This window comes from Poecile atricapillus, chromosome 3 (assembly GCF_030490865.1).
Source record: "Poecile atricapillus isolate bPoeAtr1 chromosome 3, bPoeAtr1.hap1, whole genome shotgun sequence".
NCBI lineage: Eukaryota > Metazoa > Chordata > Aves > Passeriformes > Paridae > Poecile > Poecile atricapillus.
Genome location: NC_081251.1, coordinates 72994934 through 73021335, shown reverse-complemented (window position 1 = coordinate 73021335; position 26402 = coordinate 72994934). Strand labels below are relative to the sequence as shown.

The window sequence follows — 26402 nt, the reverse complement described above, 5'->3', positions numbered from 1 at the left end:
TTTATAGGACAGTCTAGATTTTAATCCAAACTTTCACAGATTTGGACAGCTGTCTCTGGTGCTGTAAAAGGGCAAACAATCAGCACATCTGAAAATCAATACACCTCATGGGGCTGAGTACCTCAGTTAATCAAATACTGCAACCATCAGCTTTTGTTCAGCTCCCAGCTAGCTCCAGAGTATTTTCTGCATAGTTACAATATTATAATTGATAGAAAAAAAAGAAAGTTAGTATTTTAAACACCATGATTTGTATGTTTTTTCATTGTTTGAGCTTCACCTTTACTGCAGCTTGATTTTCTTTCCTGAATTTTCATTAGGTCTAAATCGAGAGAAAACAAAACCCTGTCTGTCTCAGTGATCCCAGACAGTAGGGGATGCAAGGCTAGCCTAGGGCCATATGTTACACTGCAAGAAAGGTTTTAGAAAACAAAGCCAGACAGCTGATTCACTATAAAATAGACATAAATTATGAAGATTATCATGGAAACAAATCCTATGAAGACCTCTTAAGTCCCTGGTTGCTATTACTGTTATTTTTTAAGTCAGCACTGACTACCCACATCACATGGATAATACTGTATAAGTCACAGATGCAAAATAGCATCTGCAGAGATCAGGATGTTACCAATGGGTACATTTAGTTAATCTAAAACAATTACAGTTGTTCTTCTGGAGCATGGCTGGTGTGGGACACAATCTTGGACTGCCTGGAGGAAAACAGCCCCATGCAAGTGCTCACTGTCTGAGAGGCCATGTGTTTCTCTGAAGACAATGACAAACTGTGTGCAACTCTGCAGAGACAGGCCTGTGGGACACTGGCTACACAGCAAAATGTGAAGCAGAGGAACTTTGTTGGTAGCAGAGGAAGAACTAAGAAAAGGTGAGATGCAATCATTTTTCCCTAAAGTATATCTGTGATGAATGTCAAACCTCTTCTTAAGCATCCTTCTAAGGAACCCTGGACATGGGACCACAATTACTAAGAAGTGAATTTTCTTCCATACAGTCCCTACAGCTCACCAGACTGCAACTCATGTGGCTATGACAGGGTACTTGTCATGTAGCCACACATAATGCCTGGAAATAAATTCCAAACTGAACAAGTTTTATGCAACCTTGTATTTTCAAAAGGACCTTACAGTAATCAGTAGCCAAGCAGCAATAAGGACTTTTAATCACTGTAGTCTGTGCTATGCTGAAAGTAAACACAATCCTATTTCATAAAAACCTGTGGTCACTCAGGAACAACAGCTTCAGCCTGCTTGAGAGGCATGTGTACCACATCCAAATGCTCAGTGCCAAATCCAGTATCAGGCTCTACCAAAAAACACATGATCTGACACTTAAACTCATCCACAGGGTTGGAGAACAGAAAGGGGGGGCAGCATTCATGTTTCTCTGCAGGAAATCTCCTGGTGAAGTTTGCATGTGAAGGGGACCCCAGCTCTTGGGGCAAAAGTCTTGGCAGCAAAATCGCAAGAAACTCCTGGCATCCAAATCAAACTTCTTCAGATGTTCATTGCCAAGTTGATAAACTAGTATAAGAAAAATATCAACTTTACAATAAAGTATTTCAGGCCCTTCTCCCTCCCCAAGTCTTTCCCCAAATGAGAGCCATTCCAAAGCAGTGTTTTTCTCTGAACTGACCCCACTTAGGGAAGAGGACCTTTGCTCACTTGGGTCTTACATCCTGTCATTAAGGAGAGACCTCAGCCAGCAGGAAGGAATAAGGTAAAGCCCTCCAAGCACTAGATGCTGGAAACAGCAGTTACTTTATTTGCATGCCAGCTGTCCACATGAGCTCCCACATTTCTTTTCCCTGGGAATTCATTGTGCCTCACCCCAGGAAGCTTTGGCTTAGTGTGAAATGAGAGACAGCTTACAGCAACAGGCAATCAAGGAGAGCACAAGAAAATAAGAAACCCGTGCTGAGCAGTGTGAGAAGCAAGTGATAGACACACACAGGCTGATCTGAATTCCTGGGGGATTCAGGGGAAGTGAAAGACCCCCCTTACCCCCATCTGCTCCTTCCTCTTTCCCCCACTGAAACCTGGCACCCAAGGAAGGAAAAAAACCTGAGAAACTAGAAAGGGGCATGGAAAGCTGTCAATATGCCACAGGGCAAGCAAGGAAGGCAATAGTGTGGAGGAGATTTAATAAGTGCATGGGCTGCAGTGGGCTGTAAAATTTCAGCCATGGTGAAACCTATGGCAGATACCCCCCTGCACTCTCATGGACATCTGAAGTGTCATGCAGAAATACTCCAGCCCTTAGAAGAGGACAAAGCTCTAGAGAAACCCCATCATTTTCTCAGAGTTTATGAATCTGTACTCATACCTCGCCTATATTCAGGTTAATGAAGTCCTTGTTTTTCGCACTCAGTGCTTGGAATACTCCTGGAATGAAAAACGGACACCAGTGCTATAAATACACCTCATTCATATTCATACACGAGCTCTCCATCCCACAATGACGAGTGGCCATGCCAAGGAGAGGGAGGGCCTGGCACAAAGACAGATTGCTTAGGATTGCTTGGTGGTGGTAGCTTCTCTGACAAAGCAAAGTCCTTCCAAGAGGAAATGTCTTGCTGACTTAAGGCCTTTATGCAAGGCTCACTTCAGGACTTGTCTGGAAAAGGTGTCCTGAATGTGCTAAACAGTCAGATTTGGAGGATATTCTGAAATCAAGCCAAGCAATTTGCACTTCTTTATATATCTTATTTAACTTCTGTCTCAGAAATTTAATAATTCTAGTGCTATAGTCAAGCCAGAAAGTAAAAAGAATGAAACAAAAAAAAAATCAGTGAAGAAAGTTAATTTTTCTTCTCATAGAGTGAATTGGGTTTTATTGCTTTTATCCACCTTTTATTCAATTTATCCACCTTTTAACCTATCTTTACTACTTCTGCTTTGTAACCAGACTGACTCTGTGCCAGAAATGAACTCAGACCTTGGGTGCCTTGATGTACAGGGAACTCCATCTGAAGCCAGAAGGGAATATGTTATGTAAAAGGTACAGGAGATACCTGCCCATGAGCATGCCAGTTTTCTCTTTCCATGAGGCACAAGTAATATTTGAACCTTGAACTTGTGTGATCCCAAATTAAGCTCCTGGGTGAGCCACAAGAGGGGTTACAACATGGACTTTACCAGCATTCTTCACATGCCTTCAACATTGCTGCAGAGTTTATGTAGCAAGCTCTATTCACATGGGGAAATTTTCCATTAGCAGCAGAGCATTTTTCACTTTACAGGAGAAAAGCCATCCTAAATGCAAATACTAAACACAGCTCCTTTCTGTTAGCTTTGTGCTGGATCTCAGATACTGTGCAAGATGCTCGAAGCAGAACCATTTCTTTTTCAAAGGGGATGAAATTCCAGAGGAAGAAGATACTCACGACTCGCATTCTCCAGGCGTATTAGGCAGTTCAGAAAATCATCAAATTCAATCTGGAACTGCTCGTCAGAGTATCGGAGGACAATCAGTTGCAGCAGGTAATTGTTGAGCTGGTATCCTTCCCAGAGACACACACAAAGCAGAAGTGAGCAACCTCAAATGTCAGGGGGAATCTACAGATCTCTAGTAACTAATCTTGAGAACCACTTAATGGGAGGATACTCCGTGGCACATATCCATCCAGAAAGAGATCTAACCACCAAGTTCCTTAAGCCTGCAATGAATAACAAACCCTGAACAAGAAATTTGCCAGGCACTGCAGTTTCTAGTCCATGCCACACTGTGATGTATGAGAGACCATTCTATCTTCTCGAATTTGGAGGGATTTCTGAAAAATTATCTGCTTTAATAAAAACAAGTTTTGATGAAATACTGATGCAGAGATTGCTCTTCATAGCAGTTTTCTCACTCTTCCTTCAACCCTTGAATGTACATGGACTCTGAAGTGATCTGTTTCAAGGTCTAACCCCGTACACGTTCAGCCCTGTTGGGTTTAACAAAGCTCAGTAAAATACAGAGATTGTTCTGACTGCCTGCCCTTCAGGATTTGGGACACCTGGGGCAAAATTACCCTACTCAGTGTGCCCAGGTTCTCTCTGGGGTTTATACCTCCTCCTTGTTCAGGAGACCTGGCCTGTGTGATTGTCCTCTTCACCCATGCTGATCTGCCTAACAGGTTTACAGGATAAAATGCAGTGCTTGCCTTACCTGCAGCTTTAAGAGCCCCACGAAGCTCATAAGAGGACATGGAGCCAGATTTATCAAAGTCAAATTGAAGGAAGATACTCTGTTATGGAAGGAGCACACAGAAAGCTCAGTACTGGTGTACGAAAGGGAGAGCAGATATGGGATAGAAAGGCAAGGTGTTTATCTCCAACCGCACAGTATAAGCATTTGAGAAAGCTGACAAGACTTTGGTCTAGATCCGGTCTGATTTTATAGTGGAGGAATAAATCTTGGTCCCAGTTCTCTTTGTCATATGAACAGGTTGTTGTGACTAAAACAAGTACTGCCAAATCCAAGCATTAAAAAGTAATGAGTTGCTCTTCATTAAAAATGTCATGATTTTTTAAAAAGTGATTTTAACTGGAAAGATGCATTGTTCTCTGTCTTTTAACTCTTAACTGACACATTCTCTTAATCTTCTTTTATGTTTTTCTCCACAGTTCTGAACACTAGAGACAAACTGTTTAACATGATGGTAATATTGTCACTTGCTTATTTGCTTCTAAGTATAAAAGATCTGAATAGACACATTCATGGTACAACCAAGAAAACCGGTCAAACAGTCTGAATTTTGACCCATATATTAAGCAATTCTCAAGCTGGAGTTAAATTCCATCCTTTTATTGAGACAACAAATACGACTCTCCTTTGGAATATGAGTTATTTGGAGCTGTCGTCTCATTCAGCTTAAAATTTTCCAGCAAATACATGTGAAAATCTTCCTACAGGATACAAGGACTTCTCAAGCCCCTTGTTAAAACAGTGTGTCCTTTGTTAAAAGAGATGTGGCTTTAGTACCCAGAAAAAGTGTTGGGCATTTCTGATGGGCTAGACAAGAAGCAAAGAACTGCATATTTTGAATGCTTTGGTGAAGCACAAATTCAGAAAAACCTATTAATGGCCATGAGGAAACAATTGTAATGTCTTTTATTTGAGAGTATTCATTCTGTGATTGATTCTGCAAGCCTACTTATTCTCACTGCCTATACATTGGCAAGGAAATGTGTTTAAAATTAGAATCAGCACTTTCCCAGACTTTAGTACAGTTTACTCCTGAGAGATCAGTAATGAAAATGCAGTGACTTAGGAAATGATTGTTTCCTACTGGTCATGAATCATCACTTTCTTCTTCTGTACAACAGCAGTTATGGAAACTCCTGAAGTTTCCTTCTGATTGGCTTGCTTATAACTGTCCATTGCATTCTTTATCCCAAACATAGTTGACTAGTTTACAAAAATCTCAGTTATTTCCAGAAAACCATTACGGTTTATCATCATGGAAAGCTAAGAATGCTTTTGACTATCCAAAACAAACCCCATGCTTTTAAAAACATTTGTTTTGTGTTAAAATTCATGGCTTGAACACAGTCCTCTCTCCATTTTTGTCTGCATATACCCAATAAGTTGTTCAGGAAGCAGCTAATGAAATGGAGGAAGAATTACAATGGGTAATGTCACCTACTATCCATTTCTTCATTTTTTCCCAGAAAACTTTGAACTCACTGAATTCCAGTTTCCCGTTGCCACTGGTCTGGTAATATGAACTAAGGAAAAGGACTTTTTATATGAAAGCCCAAATTCAGTCTGAACTTTTCAGAGTAGTTCCTTTAAGCAGAAAATGTTGACAGGAAAGCCTATGCTGTTGCTGAAACTGGCACTGGGATTTCTTGAGAGGTAGAACACCAGCAGTTGCAGTCATGCCTGTGGCTGTGATACTGGAGGAACATTATGTGATATAAAAACACAGCTGAGCAATTCAGGGACTTCATGAGGAAGAAAGATTATTCTAAGGCAAGAACAGTTTTGGATGTAAATGGGATATAAATGATTCAGAGAATTAAATTACCTGATTAAAACAAATTGCTTCTGTGCCCAAAGCAGTTAGTCAACCAATGTGCTGTTCAGTATTTTTGTCTAGAGACCAGGTCTTGTTGCAATGGCTCAACCAAAAATTAATGGGAGTAGTGGGGAGAGACTGGCAAAATCTGGTCCTTACGGTCTGAAATAAATGCCTGCAAAGCAGTTCTTGGAGACAATGATTAGATCTGTCTGGCCTTCCCTCTGCCTGAAGTGAGGGACTTATTTCACTGAGTTACTGATGCCCCCCAAGCACAGTTCACTTCCAGGATGAGGCAGCTGCTCTGAAATGCTAATTAAGGACAGGTCCCATTTCCCTTCCTTTTTCCATCTTGCCAGGACACAGCCCTTGCTCAGATGGACATTGGCTCAGCGAGCATTCACAAAGGTCAAAACATGCCAAGTGGGGTCCAGCTAACATCTGCTGTTATTTGAGCACCTATGCTGGTGACATTATTGAGGGCACCCACATATCCCAAGGACATCCTCGCTTCTGCAAAGGGTTTTTATACCCAGCCAGGCTCTTCTTCCCAGGGTCATGTAGAACTCTGTCCCTGCTCCTCACCACCACATGCTGACCATTGCCAGGGAATTCAGTAGCATGTGACACAGAGGAGACTGTGCCAGCATTGACTTGGGTTTGCGTTTTTATGGTTTTGCTCTTCCATTGTGCTCCAAATAGCACGTCCAGAGCGGCATGGTTGTGTCTGCGTTCCTTGTGCTCCCAAAGCAGAGGAAGAGATGTCTCCCCATTTATTCAAAACTATGCAAAGATTTGCTTAGAAGCATTGCAAATCGTGGAAACTATTTAGCTGTATCCTAAATAGTAAACCTAGAACTGCTGCCATGCTCCAGGGTCAAGCACAGGGCCTGGCTTCGTGCCAATACCATGTAAGGATGAGATGGGAACATGGAGCAGCTCCCTACTGAGGCTTTGTTTTTAAGCAAGGAAATTTAGAACTGGTCCCCTGTTTCTCATTTCATGTGCAGAGTGACTAATCTACATTGAATTTTAATATTATGAACCAGCTTTCATAGGACAAAATTTTGTCTGGTTTGGTTTTCTCTTAGAAGTGCTTGAACAGATGTTACCTCTGTCATGGACTGAAGCAACAAAAGCAAAAGACATCTCAGCTGAACAAGCAAGGCATAAAACCAAACATTAGATGCCTGCCTTGGTAGGTCTGTTCTGTCTCATGTGTAAGAAAGCTGTTTCTTGGGCAAGCATACTGCAAAAGCAGCTCTACCTGAGGAGAAGCCATGCTAAGTGAACTCAGCAGGAACCAGAACTCTGCAAAGGACAAAACTGGTGGAGAAGCATCAGGGCTGTGATTCACCTCACCTGATGTCTGAGCAGTCATTTAGCACCCCTCAGTTAGGTACATCCAGAACAATTAATTACACCACCCCTTTCGCTGTCTATAAAGGAAGTCTAGAAATCTGGCTCAGATGTAGACGCCTACACCACAAATACCTAAATTTGGACAGACAACTCTCACCCACATGTCTGTTTCCTGGAGTCCCAGTAACTAGCTGAAAGACCAGATTTTCCAGTTTTTAAGCTGATTGTCAAAAAAGAGCTTTGATATCAGCAATTTTCACCACTTTTGATCCTTAATTTCTGACCCATAACTTGCATGTACAACTCTGGCTGGTGAATTTAGATCCCCAGACAAAAGACTTCTCTTGAGTTCAGTCTTCTATGTCTCTTTCAAATAAACCACAGCTTGAAAAATGCACTGTCCTATACAGAAGTAGCTTGAGATTTACTTCTAAAGGTGGTCAGCATTAACGCATCTGCTTCTAAGTTTGCAATAGAAAACAGTTTGTCCTGAAACTCTTAACCCTAAATTTCTAAAACAAAAATCAGGATGAAACAGTCATGTATTTTTGTTTTCTTTGCGTAGTGATCTGCCATGACATTACTAAATTCATTTCTGACACCCACAATACATAATGTTATGGACAATTATATTCATTCTTCATTTAGCCTTGCAGGCACTTATTTGAAAGGATACATCCATAAGAGAAATGATATTTCGGCATGAAATGAGACTTAAGTTCTTGAATTTTATGTTCTTTGCTGAAAAAGAACAACAATAGGAAAGAAATCATAGGCAAAGCTGTCTTTTATAATCAGAAAGGAGAAAATAGGACTCATGAACAGAGGTAGCTGACTCTTAGTCCTCATTGTGGGAGGGCCTGTGAACTGGAAGATGAAGGCAGCTCTCAGTACAGAGAAGTCTCAGTCCAGACAGAAGATGGAGACATGACAGGAAATACTGTCCTTGATTTGAGGTTCAGGGAGTGACAGGTTTTCCACTGTACAAAGGGCCAGTAGAAGGATCATGAGCTTAAAAGTTCCAGTCTAGTGCCTGTCCCTCCACAGCAGGGTGGCAGTGCAGTAGAGAGCTGGCCTCACTGAGCTGACATGGATCACACTGGAGGCAGGGCAAGCTCGTGGTTAGATCATGGACCAAACGCTTTCCTGGCTCTGCCCTTGTTGGCTCAGGGACACCAGGCTGGGGTCATAAGAACGCCTTTAATTTTCTACATGTAAATGAATTTAGTGGCAGATTTTAGAAAGTTATATACCAGCCTTAACTTAGAAGTTGTCAGCACTTACTTTTTTTTAATACAGCATTCAGAACATATTCAAGTTCTTCTGCAGATATCTCCATGTCCTGCAGAAAAAAAAAAAAAAAAAAAAAAAAGTGAAGCATCTGTTACTTAAATGTTTCTGTAATCAGACATACCAAAAACCTCAGAAAACACAAAAATCACTCATCTGTTCTTCATTGCAACTCAGCAAAAAAGAACCATACAAAACCCAGAAAAAGCTAAAAATTTATGGGCTGGGAAAATACAGGAATGCTGTTCTGCATAAGTCTTTCTGAAGGAGATCTCAAGCAGGAGCTGTTGAACCAAAGAAAACTCAGCTGCGGCTGAACATTAAACCAGGTGGGCTCCTTCAGAGCTTGAGTTCTAGCTTGAGTCCTCCTGCTTGCTCACCGGGGACTGTACCCTTATCCATCGAGCCATAAGGCATGGTGACATCTGGTGCCCAGACAACACACTGCAACTAAACATACTTCCAAAATATGTCGGGTTTGTTTCGCGTGGGTCCGGATAGCGGCAGAAGTGCTTCCCCTCTTTTTACATCTTGCTCTGACCCAAAGTGTTTTGCACTCACCTTTCCTGAGATCTGCTCAAACAGTGCCCGGAACTGCTTTTCCTCTTCAGTTTCTTGTGGGTTTGGGGTTGGGTGTAGAGGCTGCAACACCAACCACATAAGTCCTTCTAAGAATTGCAAAACATGACATTTCTCCTGCAAATAGCCCCAGTGTGCAGCCTGGACCACTGTACATCTTAAAATAAGGGCACATGCTCCTGAACTCTGCCAGATCCTCCCGGCCATCTCTCTGCCCGAGGGGAGTCTCACCCTCTCATTTCCTTCACCTGGACAAGTGTGTAGTGTGCCTCTGCCTTGGTACAAACCAAGGGCACCCATCCTGGAAAACACTTGTCTCTCCTCCCATCCCAGCCTGCTCCATTCTGTTTTCTGGGACCTACAACAGCCACAGCGCTGCTGAACTCTCTCCTGTGGCATCGTCCTGGGACCTCCAGCCCTTCCTGAGAGCACCAGCCAGAGGTGGCTGCACTTCAGCATATTACCCACATATGCACAGACTTATTCTGCTACGGAACATGGCCCTGAGATCCCAAAAACGAAGATGCCATTGTTAGCTGGGTCCTCGGAGAAGAGTTTTACTAAAGAGGGACAAATTAGATCTTGGCTTAGCTTGTTTCCATGGAAAGGCACACCACAATTAATGGCTTATTTGCAGGGATACACTTAAACAGGAGCTGACTCAGACCCAGCTGCAATTAGTGCTCAGCAGGCAGACCAAGCCGTTCAAAAACTAAAAGAATTCAATCATTTCAGTAGGCACGTGCATGCGTAAGCATTCCCTCCCAAGCCCTGTGGATACTGAGAAGTAAAATAGAGACATCTGTATGCAAAATTAATGTAGGTCTATTAGACATTCTCTTGCTTCTTATTTTTCACAAGAAATAAACTAAAAGATGTGAACAGCTGCGTGGCTCCCCAGTGCTAAGGGGTGCTGCTCGCAGGGCACACGGGGTGGCCGACACCCACCTCTCTGGCTGGCACTGGCTGCCTTCAAGGGGATGAGAAGCGTAACGATTGTGATTTTGATTGTTACAGCTCTTTTACCACATTCAGCAGAGCTTAGCATTTCAGTGATATACACAAAGCTGGAAATTGTGCAACATTCCTGTGAAATGAACGTGGTCTAGCCAAAGACAGTAAAAGCAGTATGTGCCAGCTTCTGCTGAGCTATTCTCTTGCTATTTTAATGCTGTAGACTTACCTCTGGGAGATCAATGGCAACATTTTCATCTAGATCCCTGGAGAAAACAAAACCTTATTTGGTATCTGAAGGTACTCAACATCTGCTTGGGGTGGAAGCTTGCCTATTACCTTTTCCCCAGGTGAATGATAAAACAGTTTTGGTTTTTTTTACTTAACAAGTTGTGTTTAGCTAAAATTCATCAAACAATCAGACTTTTGCACTGTTTAAATTTTGGTATAAGCCCTTAAATCAGACATTAGGCAGGACTCAGGGAGGACACAGCTGTGCATGTCATCTGCTGAAGAATTCATCTCATTCTTTATTCATTATTCATTGTGAACACATTTTTTCCTCAGCATGCTTTTTTAACATAAAATTGTCATTTGGACAAACGTTGGGAGGAAACAAACAGGAAGCAAACACTGCTGCATTCACAGAGACCCTAACAGTGCCAGGCATCTAGCAACTCTTCCCTGTCAAACTTCCAGCAGATTCCTCATGGCATGCCCTATTTCCCCACCTTCTCAACTCCTCTCTCTCAAAAAAAAATGTCAGGTTTAGCAAAAACGGGAAAATATAAAAAAAACCAAACCAAATCATCAAGAGCCTGCCATGTTGGGTCTCTGCTGTAGGGCTGGGTGCCTGGCAGCCACACTCTCCCCAGCAGCCAACAACCCCATGTGCAGGGGAGCACTGGAGGGCTCAAAGCTTGCTGCAGACTTACTCAGTGATGGCCTTCTTCTCAGAGAAGATCCTCAGGCAGAAATCTGCCTCCTGGTGTGGCTCAAATGTGGTTGGAATAAGAATGTAATCACCCGGCGGCAGCTTGAATCGGTGGGATACTTCCCTTAAATTGATGTAGGTTTTGCTCCTGGCCTTGGAGGGGTGGTACCTGAAGAAGTCTTTGCCCAAGTGTCCGTCTCTGCCAGGGCTCTAGGAAGGGAACAAAGGGCAGGGCTGAACTGGCCGGGTGTGCTGAAAGCCATACTCACCCCTTTCCTAATCACAGAGCTAAATTCTGCCTGGCACGGGCGTCACCCCAGGCTGAGATCCTGACTATCATTCCCTCTCCCAGGTGCTTACAGCAATTCAGCTCCCACCTTATGGCAAGGGCCCATTGCCACTGCCCTTTCCCACCCAGAAGGCAGTCTCAGAGCACTCAGAGACATTGCCTTCCTACTTGAATATTCCCTGCCACTAAACACCACCATCCCAGATAGGGTGTCACAGGGCAGTGACAACAGATTCACCAACCTCAGCCTTACTCGGGAAAGGGCATCTGCGTGTGATGTGTCCCAGGATGCTCAGAAGAAGCAATATTCCCTCTCCCTGAGCCTGGCAAGGGTGATAGAATCATGGGGCTGAGGGGTTTGTCCTCACAAAAAAAAGGGGGTCTCCTTTGTGGCCCCACAGAGACTCCTAAATTCTCCTCTGAGAGGACTACATCTTCCATGGGTCTGGATGTAACTGAGTAGGTTATTTTAAGAGCAAGGGCCCTAAATATGGGGCAGGGCCAATAGTGCAGCTCCTGTGCTGTAGCAGCAAAGGAGTACCTCATAAATAGAGTAGCCAATGGTCAGCATTTCAGCTCCAAGCTTCTTGAGTTTACGGCGACCCTTTTGCATCAGTGCCGCTATGAATGTGCAGTCATCTTGTCCATCGTCCCTCTCTGTCAAATGCAGCTTGATTTGTGGATTTGTCCAAAAAGTTTCTGCCAAAGTAAAGAACACCAGAGAGCTTCTTGACTGAGAATAATAAACCACCACTACTACTACAAAAATACCCCCACCAAACCAAAAGAGACAATTAAGCTGAGGTTTCATTCAAACTTAGTTTTTCCATTAATCATTATACTTCTTTCCACTAAGCTTTCCACTTTATTTTGCAAAAAACAAACCAAATCCCAAAGTCCTTCACGGAACTAGGTGTAGGAAAGATTTTAAGCCTCGTGCCTTATTAAGTTACCATGGTTCAAATGAAGTTGTCAGATGAAATTTTATTAAAATTACATCGCTACAATGATCCCATAGTGCTGGTGCCAGTCTAAACTAGCACAGTTTGGATCCATGACACAGCTTCAGAGGCACATAAACATGTTGGCTGAGCAGGGCTTTTTGTCTCATTTTACACTTGCTGCTGCAGCTTAGCTGGCTTATTTAAACCTAGTCCTGTTCATGCAAATGTCATTAAGAGGTAAATCAGACCCAATGAACCTGAGAGCAAAAAAAAGCAACTCTTTCACTACAAAGTCTCAAGCGGGACCATATGAACATTTATCACTTTGTTCATTGCTGGTTTGTTCATTCAAAAAAGCCAGTCACAGAAAGGTCTTATCTTTAAAGGACAACACTTTTAAAGCCCATGGTTTGAGTTTCCTCATTTGTCCCTTTGGCTGGTTGCTGTCAGCTGAACTGTCTTGCAACCATAGCTCTGGCTACAGAGCTCCTCTCTGAAGAGCTACAGCTGAGGGTAGGTAAAGATTTCAGTGCCTGCTTCTCATTTTCAAACTGGTACATTCTTACCTAGGAAATTTCTACATCCTCCTGCGGTGGCTCCGCGGACCCAGCTTCCCTGGTGGATGGTCACTTCCCATTTGTGGGTGGTGCTGTCTTCCAGGGCATCTGGAGTCAGGTTGCAGATCTCAACTTTGTCAAAGTGCACTTTGAAGTCTTCAAACTTCATCCTGAGCAAAAGGCACAGTAAGGAATGGGCAGCCACTCATTTTTGTGAAGGATGCCCAGCAGAAGTATTTATCCACCAGAGCCAGATCACCAGTCCATGCAGAGTAGTTTTAGTGACCATGGAAAAATGCCAGCATACAGCAGGAGGGCAACTAGCTTTCACTCACTGTGGCGTAAAGCACAAGCATCCTTTTTGTCTGCATCTCGTTCTGACATCTCTTACAGCTTTCTTTTACTCAGTTACAATTGAGGCTAAGATGAAATAGAAGTGACACTGACACAAAACCTACAGTGGAAAGAGTTATTTCACCAACACCATGCTTAATGGCCATATCTGTATTGCCAAACACCCAGCCAAAGGATTGTCTGGCAGGTGCAGGAGCTAAGTCTTCATACAAATCATCTGTGTGTTCAGAGTCAGGCACAATGACAGCACAACCAGTCACACATGGTGATGGATTAGTCAAGCCATGGTATGGGTACCTGTCTGCACTGCAATTAAAGTAACATTTGGGTCTCTGCTAAGGTTTCTAGGCTCAAGATGATCACCCTTCCCTCCCTTATGGGTGCCTGGGACCTTGTTCTAGCAAAAATATATGCCAAATGTGAGAGATAAAGTGTGTTTGGACTTGAGAAATGCCTCCAACCTGCCCTTGAAGGAGCATAGACACTGCTGCCTGCTACTGTGCAGCACAGATTATGCTGCATGTATTTTATGCCCAAGGTGGAGACTTGTACATGGCAATAGGATTGAGGGAGCAAGTGCCACAATATGGGCAGGTTTGAGCTGCTAGGCTGGGCTTGTTGAAACTAACCCTCTCAGCACACAGAGAAGCAGATAAGCCAGGAGATTTTATCTAGCAAGCACAAGGGCAAAAAGATGCCAATAGTCCCATTGGCCAAGGAGTCAGCTCAGGACTGAGCAAACAGCCAAGAGAAGGGACAGGCAGAGCCAGGCACCACTGGGCATTGGGTGCAGCCCTGAGCAAAAGGAAACTGCACAGAAGCAGTCTAAGAGACAGCAGCCTGCATGGTGTGCACCCCAAGGACAGGAGGCACATACACTCTGGGCCTGAGGGTAGCCTTGGGAGGCTGAATTTCCCTCTGTAAAAGAGCTGATGCATTAGGCCTGTGTGAGGGCAGTTTGGCATATATGCCAAATATATGGTCTCTGCTCTGAACTGCTATCTGGAAGAGCCCCCCTCTCTCCCTGGACCACAGAAATAACACACAGAAATGGACCTCCTCCCTGACACAAGCTTCTGTAGCTATAATTTTCCTTTTCTTCCTGTGGCAGATGCCTAACAACAAAATGCAGTAGCAGGAGAGCAAAAGCCCTCCAATATACAAGTTTATCTGTGGCAGTGGCAGTGGCAGATAGGACCCAGCTAGCCCACACTGTGCCTCGTCCAACACAGCTAGTTCCATTTTTCTTCCTCATAACAAATAGCTTGTTATGTCGTGGTATTAATTTACACTTGCTATGGGCCATTTTACAACTTGGCTTTGGTGTGGAGAGAAACAGCAGGGTTTGCTTTGCTGAGTTCTGCCCTTTCTTGTCAGTTATTCCCAGGTATTGCTAGCCCTAGGCACTGCTAATTCTCACTCTGATGCTCAGGACACTAAAGCAGGGGCAGCATAGCAAAATCTGTCTCTAAATGGCCTGGTTTCCTGGCCACATGGTGCAGTTTTGGGGTCTTTGGAAATGTGCTGCAAAGCAGAGGAAGGGGCTGCCCTTTATAGATTAGATTTGACATCTAGGAGGTAAAACACCTGTTCTGATTTCCCTAGAGCTGTTCTGGGTTTGTACTTATGAAGGGAAAAGAAGACTCTGACCCTCTGAACTTAGGAAGGAAGGGACTAGGATGAGTGAGAAGCTGATTTCTTAGCCAGCCACTAGATGCCCCTTTGCATCTATTAGAAGCACCTGGACAAGACCAATCTGAACTGCTAATACGTAGCCAAAATATCTTTGGGGTAGTTAATGAGGTTAAAATGTCCTCAGCATGTCACCATGAAGATTTTCTTCAGTTCTCACAAGTCCAAAGAACAAAAGAGTCTAAAATGGGATTTTCCCATTAATTTCACTGTTCATTTGATACCTACTTGCACACTTTTACCCCCATCACGTGGTCAGGCTTTAAGTTCTGTCCTGCATTGAGATACTTGCTGGAGTTACTTGGGTTCTGTGCAAAGTCTTTGTCTCCTTTACACTCACCTCATAAGCTACAACTGCAGCCAGGTCAAAAGCAGACAATAAAACACCAAACCAGAAACCCAAACAAGCACAAAAGCTTTGTAAAGAAACTGTAAATGCCCTAATGCATTTGCTATGTCAATAGCAAAATAACTCAAAATATCTTATGTAAAAATATAGTTATGGAACAGCCACTGGACCTACCTTCCTTCAGTTATCAAAATTGGGGAAAATAATTTTCTGTGACTTAAGGTGCTGCATTGTCTATTTCAAATAACTTCTTAGGCCTGAGGCTGAACTTTGGTTTAACTTGCAGGCAAAATCTGGAATACCATTGCATACCTCTCTAGACTTACCTCTGTGTAAAAGAATTGAGCATCTGGCCCTAGAAAATGTGACCCAACACATTGTCATAGCACGGTCCATATAGGGGGGAATCATGTGCAAGTCAGCCATCTGCTCTGAGATCATGAGTTTGGCATGAAGAACACTTCACAATTCTAAAGCAATTTCCACCATGTTGGTTTCTTTTTTTCTTCTCATTTCATTTCATTTCATTTCATTTCATTTCATTTCATTTCATTTCATTTCATTTCATTTCATTTCATTTCATTTCATTTCATTTCATTTCATTTCATTTCATTTCATCTTTTCTTCAAATTTCCCACAATTTCACACATATCTTGGTGCTGTTTTACTTCATGCAACTAGTAGTATTGTTTCTCAGGACTCATTCTCTTTCAGTGCATTCCCAGAATGAATCTTGAAGGCATTTCATAGCTGACACAGTGCCATACATGCTCCCTTCTGTATATCCTGCCTTTGTTCATGGGTAGGATTTAAAGGGCGTTACATTCATGGGAGACACACAGTATTTGAAATACCGATACCATTAGCTAAAGTGATTTTTGAAGGTTTTTGTTGTTAAAACAGATATAGGCATATATGGAACACAGAAAATAAAGGGAGCATCCTTCCTGCCCTCTGTGAGGCAGAAACTGAGAATTTCATCATTCAAAGGCTTCTTCCCTGTTGCACTTGTTTTGGCCACTTGCACCTTGATTTCTGATTAGAGTGACACAGTTTAAAATCCTGTGGCTTACCAGAACTCTCCATCATCCCGTGCCGCCTGAGACAGGCGTCTCTGCTCCGATGGGCTGACCAAGCGCCACTCTGCAGAGCTGCAGGAAAACAAAACCAAGCTTTACTACAGGTGTGTGGCAATTAATTTTTCCTGGCTCAGAATGACTGGCTGGACATAACAGCAGGCTATTCTTCTCTCACACGTGTTTTATTTGTGCAGCTTACACAAACACAGTTGCATTTAAGAGGTTTCCTGGTCCTGCTGGCACTCATGGTCACAGAGACCAAATTAACGCAGCCAAAAGCAGCACCAGGCCAAAGATCCCAAAACTGCTCCAGAGTGGTCTTAATGTTATTGACATTGGGACTGGTCTCAGGTGTTTGGGTTGGAGATAATAGGGCTATTGGTAAACTTCAAGATGATGGTAAGTAAACACTCTCCTTAAATCTGTATTCCCTCTGTAGCACCATCTTCTTTTTCACTCTTGTTGCTAATTTAGGGCCAGATTTTTTTTCAAAATTGAGTCAATGAGAACTGAATAGGATACTTCGCCTGCACAGAGAGATTTGGTGGAGTAACTGAGGCCCCAGGTTAATTCTTTGCCTCCTTTTCACTCACCCCTTCAACTCCAGCTGTGGCATATCAAAACCAAACAAAAACATGATAAAGCTTTTCAGGAAACCTGGAAGTGCACTACTATATTTCCAATTTGACATAATAAACTTACAGAGTAGAAGGCATCTTGTGATTTTTAACTCCAGCAACCACTGTAAAACATTACTACAGGCTCCTGTATTGACCTGCAAGCCCCTCTGCATCCTGAGCTCCAGAAAGCCTCCCAAATGCAGAGTCAGAGCTCTGCTTTGCAGAGACAGCCTTTTTGATGAGCAGCATAAACTGCCAGATGCCTGTCCTGATCATAACCTCTCCATCTTTTTCAGATTTAAGAACTCATTATACATGTCAGTTATCCATGTTTTTCCTCAAGATAAAGGATCTGAGCTGATGTGGACATATTTAGTTTACTTCTGAGCCATGATAAGGACAGGGAAATTTAAAGTAGTCCTACAAATGATTACATGTCTCAGCATATTAAAGGGCCAGGCAGGTTATGGTTCCTCTCCTCTGAATCTGTACAAATAAAAACAACAACCTCAGTAGAAAAAGTGAAACAAAAATGAAACAATGCACATGTGCAAAAATATACTGAAAAGTGTGTGTTGGAGAGGAATGTAGTGTTGACTCTTTACTACGTATTTTTTTCATTTGTGTTGTTTGCACTTTGTTTACCATTAGTAGTAAACCCTGACTGGTTTTCAGGCCAATCCTGTTGTGGTTTGGGGTCCTTCCACAACTTTGGCATGGAGAGGGTCTCATTTAATGGCCACATATTACTATTAAGATATTACTCCTGATGTGTTTAGAAACCCCAAACAATAGAGAGATGCAAGCTATTCAGAGAGGGAAATGCACAATCAGTTTCAGCTTATCTGTAGCAGGACAAAGTATAGATGTTGTGTTACAAGTACTACAGCTATGGACTTGTAAATATTTAACCAAAAATGTCACTCATAATGTATATTTTAATGTAACTTTTACAGCTGGGAGTGTATTAAGATCAAATTATTTATATTAATACAGTATTTCTGCTAGTGCTAGATTTTGGGGGCTAAACAACCTCCACACACGGTATCCCTGCATTGCGCTGCTTTGAACATGCTGAGTGGGAGATGCTGTAGGGCAGCAATACTTTTAGGCATGTGCAAACTCTTGGTTTAAGTTCCCGTGGAGCAGCTGGAGCTGCAGGAAGCCAGCTGTGGAGCAGAAGCTGGGATTTGGCCTTTGTGAGGCCAGTGCGTAAGGGACAGTGCACCCACTTGTCACTCCAAGGGCCGTTCCACTCCACCTGTCCCCAGGGGTTCCTGATCCTTATGAGCTGCACTTGCCGGCCCCTATAGCTCACCTGGGGAAGAAGGAAACAGAGAAAATGTCAAGTGCCAGGATCTAGGCAGCAAGGCTTCTCCAGTGTGCAGAGGCTGGTGCTAATAGCTGGGCTGTGCCACAGGAGATGCGGGAGGGAAAGCTGGATGGGAATTTGGACAACTTCCCCAGGATAACTTCCCCCATCAGCTGAGGGAACACTCCTTTGTCTTTTCCCCAGGTGTCTCCCTGCCCCATGCCACTGGACATACCTCCTCCATGCCAGTCACAGAGTATGCGTGGCCTTTCACAAGGCCAAAAGGGGTTCGGGCTTCTGACTCGGCAGCACTGCTGGTCTGGAATAGGGGAAAAAAGTGCCAATGAACCTCTCTCTTCAGAGGGAGATCACAGGTGGTGCCATCTGGTCCTCTCCAAGCACCAGGGTAACCAGTGGCTAACCCACACTACTTGTCTTTCCACTCAACCATGGTGCAATGGTCCTCTTCTGGGAAAAAATATGGGGGGTTTTAAACATTGTTCACCCAGAGCAAAAATGAGGTGATTCCAGGGTGGAATTCCTCCTCCGCCCCTGTGATTTTTTTTCAGCACTATCTAGATTTCCAGGATCTCAGTCTTAACTCTCAGACTGAGATCAGGTGTTCACACGGTCTCTTTTCTTGTAAAAAGGCTTTGATGGACAGTGATGGTGGTGAAGGGTCCCATCAGCCAGCTGAGTATCACACTGCCTATTTCAATAAAAAATTAACTAGTCTTTGCAAGCAGCAAACTTCATCAGGAGAAAAAGTGAAACTCAGACCACAAAACATTGAACCCCAAAGTTGAGGGCACCGAGAAATTGAGACCCCTTTTTACTTACATCAATAGAGCAGCCCACCATTGAGCATCTTTTCAGGGCTTTTTCTAGGATTTCATAGAAATTGTCAGGAGCCGCCTTAACATCATACGTTTCTCCTATACCCCCAGTGAAATCCTCCATGGCCTCTATTGTACTGCCACCCTTCAGAGACTCGTAGCTGCCATTCAACCTGGAAAACACATGCTGACTGTGAAAATTGCTTTCAAGATATCTATGTTTGAGAATTTTCTGGCATATGTGTAGAATTGCAGCAATAGCACTGAAGTCAAAATAAGTACCCCAGAGCATACCCAAGAAGGAGTGTCAGGGTCATTCTGCTTCCCTTTCTAGCTGCATTTTTAATTCATCCATTTCTCCATATCTTTAAAGCCTGGGGGTGTTCTTTCTTTAATGCCAGTTGTCAGGCTGGCAAGGGCAGCAGCAAATGCTAGAAGCTGCTCACTGGAATTGTGAATACCATATGAACAAACTGTGAATAATGTATGTGCAAGCAGCAAATTATGTATGTGCAGTGGGACTTACTTGGCATAGGCTTTCTCTAGTAAGGCACTCCAAAATTCATTGAGTTCAGCTGAGTGCAGGAAAACCAGCCGGCCCTTGAAGGTGGGTAATCGGTCATCAATCACGACATCCAGCCACTCGTTGTGCTGCCAAAACTGTTTAGAAAGGATGGTGCATGAGCGTGCTGACAGCATGGCATTTCCTGAGAGCAGGATTCTGGCATCCCAGCATTTCTAATTGGAAGTTAATGACAGTCATAGGCTTGATTTGAAGACATGTAAATCACCTGTTCCCGCTCTGCCATGCAAGGCTGCTCTCTAGGAAGGGAGGATCTGTCTTAAGGAAACACCAAGACTAAATGCGTAGACCTGTACTCTAGCTCCTTGTCTGGATAATGTCACTCACGTAGCTACACAAGTGTTCACCACATAATTCAAGACTCCTTTAGGAGACACGTGTGGTACAGACCCCAGTTCAACTCCTTTAAAGACTTAAATATCCTGAGTGAGGTGTGTGTGCCCAGGAAAATGTGAAATGATTTCTAAAGCCATGTAGCTGTTCACAAAACAGGAGTGGCTGTGTTTGTGCCTGTATGAGGCTGACATAGAGCCCTCTAGTTTGTTCCTCAGAACATGAACAACAGTGTAAACTCAGCAATCCTACTTTTTTCAGTGCCTCCTCTGCAGTTCCTGGCCACCCCACTGCAAAATAGACCATGAAATGTAATGACAGAGATGTGTTCATTCTGTGACAGATGTTCACCTTACCTGGAAGTGAAATATCCCAGCATAATCTGGCCCAAAATTTTGATCCAGTGGCACCACTCTTGCTAGTGTTTTTTCATTCAGTGTGAGAGAAGCTATGGCTGCTAATAGCCAGCAGTCACCTGTGGATTGAGAAGGGGAAAAGAGGAGAAAAAGGGGTCAGAGGAGATGTTACGACAGTTAGCTGCAACTTCCCCTGAAATCCAAAATACAGCCTGTGTGTCCCCAGAGGGGGTGTCCTTGCCTGGCCAGGGCAGACTGTGCTTCAGTCTGGAGGTGCTGGTAGACAAAAGATTCCCTTGGGCCCACAGTACCCTCAAACGAAGATCCTTCCCTGATTCTGAATCCCACTGCACCAAGATGGTCCCTGGCATGGATGGGAGGGAGCTATCCAAGAGGTAGCTGAGGGCCAGGTGAGCCTGGGATCCCTGAGGAGGGACAACATCCCCTCCTGTGTGAGCACACTGCTGCTGCTCCTCATGGTGTGTACGAACACTTCCACTCAGGGAGAATCACTCACCAAGATCCCCTTGACAAATGTCAGTTCTGGTGGCTCCTCCAAGGATAAACTTGGGGTCTTTGACAATCTCCTGCAGCAGTGAGACAGAGAAATTACTTAGAATGTGCCAGGAAAACACCACCATCACTCAGAAACAGACTTGCAGCAGTGCTGACAAATCCTGTGTGCCACACGAGCTGTATTATCCTGCAGCAGTGCTGCCACCACAAAGAACGAGATGGGGAACCCTTGCTAATTAATTACCATGTAGAGTAATTAAAGAATCAACTATACTAATTTTTTTTTCATAATTAGTTGGCTGCTAATGAAAGGCTGGCATTCTTTATTCATCTGTAAGCAATTGTTAAAATATCATAGCACAAACTCATCCAGAAGATTGATGTCAGGCTGTAGCCCTGGTTAACAGGGCTTTTTGTTTGCTTGCTTTCCTCCAACGGCTGAAAAAATTAAAATTGGCAATTTACTTTTACCTGAACTAGTAAGCCTTTTATTTACTTGCATGTAATACCTGGAATATACGGTGTCTGACAACCATGAGAACATTTTCTCCTTAAAAAAGCAAACTGCAAGACAGCTTCAGTCCTGTTAATTTTTAGGAGCTAACACCACCTACCCTGTGTGCTCAGAGGGAACGGTGCTCATGGTGGCATTACAACACTTCTCAAGCAATCATTAGACTGTTTTAGTTCAATTACTAATACCATGGCTGGATAGAAAAATTACAGTGATAAACAAATAAGTGTGGCAGGAATTCTCCATTTTCCCACAAACTGTATATTGAATGTAATTGATTGAACTGAATGGAAAAGGGGAAAGGAGAATATCTAATATATTACTGGAGAAATATGCCTGTAGTTGATCAGTCTGCCCTGATACATCATTGCAGACCCTGTGGCATGAAGCAGATCCTTCTGCCTAAGTGGCAAATGAAACAAATTAATGGGGAGGGCGGGGGAAGTAGAAGAGCACATTCAGTCATTTAATCCCTGCATCTGTCTAGATGAAATTGAGTTGCTTTGTGCTCATATCATTGCATTTTCTCAGACCATAAGGCAGAATATTGGTAGTTGTGTTCAGCTTCCTGCACTTATTGCTGGAGCAGCTGCTGGAGCCAGGGCACTCCCCTCAGTGAGCCAGCACTGCTGCTGCGGAGCTCCCCCTGCAGCGGCAATATTCAGCAGGAAGCTGGTTTGCATCTTTTTTGTTTGCCTTTGCCGGGGAGGAGGCTGTGCCTCGGCCACAGGTACCCCGGGGAGGAGGTACATCATGTCCCCAGAGTGTGGAGCAAAGGGAAATCAAACAGCAGCTCCTCCTTACCCGGCCCGCCTGCTTGTTAAATACACCCAGTCTTGTTGGGACTGGGCATGAACAATAAAACCACAGGTCATTGCCTTTAGACATTGATGTAGCAATGGCTGATGAAGTAGCTGATCTTCAACAACACACTTCGTTTTGGCACCATTGCTCTCAGGAGAGGTAACTCTCATTGCAACTAATGCATTTAGCTGTTACCAAGAAGCCCTGTGTGTTAGCAAGGGACAAGATATAAACCCTTCCACTGACATGGGTTTGATTTGTGACTCATTGTTTATTACACATCTCTCTAACTCACATATGGAAAAAATGTTTTCAACCTCCTATGTCTAAAGCAAGCAAACATAATTAAAAAAAAAATCAATAAAAAGGAATTGAAAGGATATTGGCTGGACATGTGCCACATTCTCTGTTGCACAAAAGAAAACACACTACGCTTTTTGAGTGGGTGTTGCAAAAGTAATATTAATTTTAAAGGGACTCTCAGATGGTATAATTATGTAACAGGACTTCCAGCATGTTAAAGGACAAAACCCAGCATTCACACATAGCATGCAGTAATTTAAGGATTCACTTGCACAAGGATACTGCCTAGAAGTGGGAACATGCAGTCTTCGCGGAGATGAGACACAGTGATCTGTGACTGTCCTGATGCTGCATTAAAGCTGTGCTTCTTTAAACGCAAAAGAAAACAAACTGCATCCTTGTGCCTGTCTCACACTGGTAGAGAGGGTGCACAGAGACCTAAAACAAGCTGGGAGTGAGATTGTTTAGGTGGTTTCTGTGTTTTCTGGTCCCAACCTGTCATACTGGTTGTCCATGGCTGTTCATACTAGGAATATTTCTTTCTTACTTCCTCCTGTAGACCATAGACTCATTTGAAATTGGTAAAACCAATTTGTCTTTCCTTTTTTGGGTTGTTTTTTTTTTTAAAGGGAAGGGAAGGGAAGGGAAGGGAAGGGAAGGGAAGGGAAGGGAAGGGAAGGGAAGGGAAGGGAAGGGAAGGGAAGGGAAGGGAAGGGAAGGGAAGGGAAGGGAAGGGAAGGGAAGGGAAGGGAAGGGAAGGGAAGGGAAGGGAAGGGAAGGGAAGGGAAGGGAAGGGAAGGGAAGGGAAGGGAAGGGAAGGGAAGGGAAGGGAAGGGAAGGGAAGGGAAGGGAAGGGAAGGGAAGGGAAGGAAAGGAAAGGAAAGGAAAGGAAAGGAAAGGAAAGGAAAGGAAAGGAAAGGAAAGGAAAGGAAAGGAAAGGAAAGGAAAGGAAAGGAAAGGAAAGGAAAGGAAAGGAAAGGAAAGGAAAGGAAAGGAAAGGAAAGGAAAGGAAAGGAAAGGAAAGGAAAGGAAAGGAAAGGAAAGTCTTCTGTTCTTTAAATTATTCTAAAATTTTGATAAAGGACAGTTTCAATATGTAATCAAAAAGGATTGCTAAACAAAATCACTAAATGTCTTTCTGAGTCTTGGAGCACCTCACTTATGTAGAAAGTCAGATATTCATCTGGTGCAGATCCATGTAGCTCACTGATTGCAGTGGGAGATTTACAGATTAGTGCTATCTGAAGGTCTTGCTCACAGTGCTACAAACATGCATATATGCAGATATATGCATGTCAAAGTAATGAGAAAGCCTTCTCTACTCTCATTACTAAACATTAAACTCTAACAGATTGTAAATCAGAAGATTTAGATTATTTGTCCCTGCAATTACCCACATGTACCGTGCTACACTTCACCAAGTAAAATACTGGTGGGAGAGGCAGTAAAAACCATCCACCAAGAAAAGAAGTTGGAACACAGATACCCTACGCAGAGGCCATGTTTTTGTGTTCACCCTCTCCAGCTGTGGCAACTCACAAGACCCGTGTTCCCTTTGCACAGTAAAATGCATTAAACTGAAATTGTTACAGCGCCCCTATTTTGCTGCTGCTCCTGATAGATAACAGAGATGAAAATAATTTAGCTCAAATGCTGAGGAGCCAGAGCAGAGCATAACTAATACCCTGTCCTTACACATCCTCTCAGCCGCCCCTGAGTTTTATTTCTCACTGTGCGGCTCACAAAAGCATGTGGGGGGAATTGGAGTGTAAAGGCAGATGCCATTTGAGGTAACTTACTCATCCTGGAAATGTTTCCAGTCCAGCACACAAAGATCCTGAAGCCAACAGACTGTTTTCCACTGTCCCTTGTACCATACACAAGGGCACACAAGCTCTCAACCACTCCTGATCACACTTTACACCAAACTTTAACTATTCTGAAGCCGTACAAAGACAAACTAGCATCTAAGAGCTGGGCAAAGGAAAACCATTCTTTATGATTTAGTGTCACAGCCACATGCATTTTTGTTGCCTCACAGCACTCTCCTGTGCTGGGAGGGCAGCCCCACAGGCCACTTGGCTTTTTAGAGCACAGATAGGCAGCATTGCCTGTGGGGGATGCACTTACCATGTGTAGGGATCTCCAATTTTTTTTTCATAACTGAAACTTGTCCAGAAGTAACAGCTTTAATTCTGCTCTGTATCAGCACTATGTTAACTACCAGATGCTGAGGCAATGAATGCTTATCACTGTGAATTAAGATAATTTAAACCCTTTCTTTAAGCTTACTTTGTTCTTTCTCTCCCTTGATATCTCTATCACCAAAGAAAAGTATTTTATAAAGGAGGAAGCTTTCAGACTAAAAAAAAAACCCAAACCAGAATAAACATCAGTTGTTAGCAAAGAAATGAAACGTTGTCACATTTTTTTCTGTGGTTATTAGTTACAGAGTGAGGTGGGGAGAAGGAACCTGGAGTGATGCTGGATTTGTGATCTGAGAGCATGTGGCTGGTGCAGCTTCGGCTCCCACTGTGTTATTAATGACTGTTATGCAAGATGCATTAAGAGATACTCACTGAGCCCTTGGCTACTGCTGAATGGCTCAGTAACCACGGCATGCATTTGTAATCTCTCAGCGCTCCTTGATGGAAGCGAGCAAGTAGGTGTAAGACTCTCATACTCTAGAAGTTAAAAGGTTTGAATTTTTGAAGTTTATCTTAATTATGAATTTCCTGCATTAACAACATGCAATTTTACACAGTTAGAACATTATCATAATGTATTTTATCCTTAATTCCCTGCATGGTCTCCTATTTTCACCTTTTGTCTGGCAATGCTGTAAGAGAGGAGCTGATTACGAGTTCTTTATGCACACACACAAGCACACACGCATAAGTGTGCCTGCACAACGAGCTACACCTGGCACGAAGCCTTCCAGCCCTCTCATCCTGCAGCTTGAGCTCTTTGCTCAGGCATCCCAATCCTGAGCCACCGCTCCTGAGGTGGGAAGGGTTTCCCCCACGCTTCATCCCCACGTGTCCCCGAACACTGCACGTATCTGGTGCAAGCCCGAAGCACAGCGGTGCCCGACTTTGGGCAGGACCGGAGGAGCCAACAACAACAACGGCGCACTCACCCCAGGCCTCTTCCAGACGAAGGGAATGGGTGGGTTTTCACTGAAGAAGAGAGACGAATTGCAGGCGGGGAAGTCGGAGTCCTCGAAAAGGACGGCCCTGCGCAGGCACTCCTGCTTCAGCTGCTCGTAGCCCTTGCCCGAGCTGTGCGTGGCACGGGCATTCCCGGGATGCGCGGCCGGCCGCGCCTTCGAGTCCTGGTACAGGTAGGGCATGTCTGTCTCCCACCTGCCCAGAGAGCCCGGAGGGACGAGTCTTAGCTGGTGCCGGGGGCAGGACAGGTGGGAAAAGAGAGGGGAGCAAGAATTCCTCAGGTGCCTTGCGAAGGAGGAGGGCGTGGGAAGCACCGTGCACTGGGGGAGCCGGCGGTATCCTCCAGCCCTCCTTCCTCTGTGTCACCTCCTGGAGCTGCTGCCTGGCGAGACTCACCTGGCTGCACCTGCGGCAAACACCCTGAAAGCAAACAGGGAGGGAGGGCGGCGGGTCCCGAGCAGCCTGGGAGCAGCCTGGGAGCGGCCCGGAGCTGCCCGGGGCTGCCCCGGTTTGGCCGGGCCAGGAGGGCAGTGCTCCGGCTCCGCTCCGCACCCAGCGCCGCCCGGGCCGGAGAGGCTGCCATGGGCCGGGGGGGCTTCCAGATGTGCAGGACCATTGGGCCCGGCCTCGGGAGAGAAAGCAGAGCCTGC

At 44.1% G+C, this 26402-nt stretch overlaps 1 protein-coding gene across 1 annotated transcript; it reads right to left on the bottom strand.

The window, feature by feature from the left end:
* Nucleotides 1–1123: 1123 nt before the first annotated feature.
* On the bottom strand, nt 1124–26194 carry CAPN9 (calpain 9). Its single transcript, XM_058836696.1, has 20 exons — nt 25722–26194; nt 20963–21032; nt 20446–20564; nt 19700–19833; nt 19178–19346; nt 18573–18656; nt 18258–18343; nt 16400–16477; nt 12941–13101; nt 11972–12129; nt 11143–11351; nt 10437–10473; nt 9236–9316; nt 8669–8726; nt 8061–8125; nt 5648–5716; nt 4168–4246; nt 3401–3517; nt 2341–2399; nt 1124–1538 (listed from the first exon to the last, which is right to left on the bottom strand). The coding sequence occupies exons 1-20, from the start codon at nt 25932–25934 to the stop codon at nt 1512–1514; spliced, it is 2073 nt and encodes a 690-aa protein (XP_058692679.1). The 5' UTR covers nt 25935–26194; the 3' UTR covers nt 1124–1511.
* Nucleotides 26195–26402: the final 208 nt, after the last annotated feature.

Excerpts from the sequence above, each read along its gene's own strand:
- CAPN9 (XM_058836696.1), bottom strand. The coding sequence starts at position 25,934 with ATGCCCTACCTGTACCAGGACTCGAAGGCGCGGCCGGCCGCGCATCCC. Across the intron at positions 9,317-10,436 it reads TTGCCATTGATCTCCCAGAG|CCTCTACACCCAACCCCAAA; the intron begins GTAAGTCTACAG and ends TTGGTGTTGCAG. Across the intron at positions 1,539-2,340 it reads TTAACCTGAATATAGGCGAG|TTTATCAACTTGGCAATGAA; the intron begins GTATGAGTACAG and ends TTCTTATACTAG.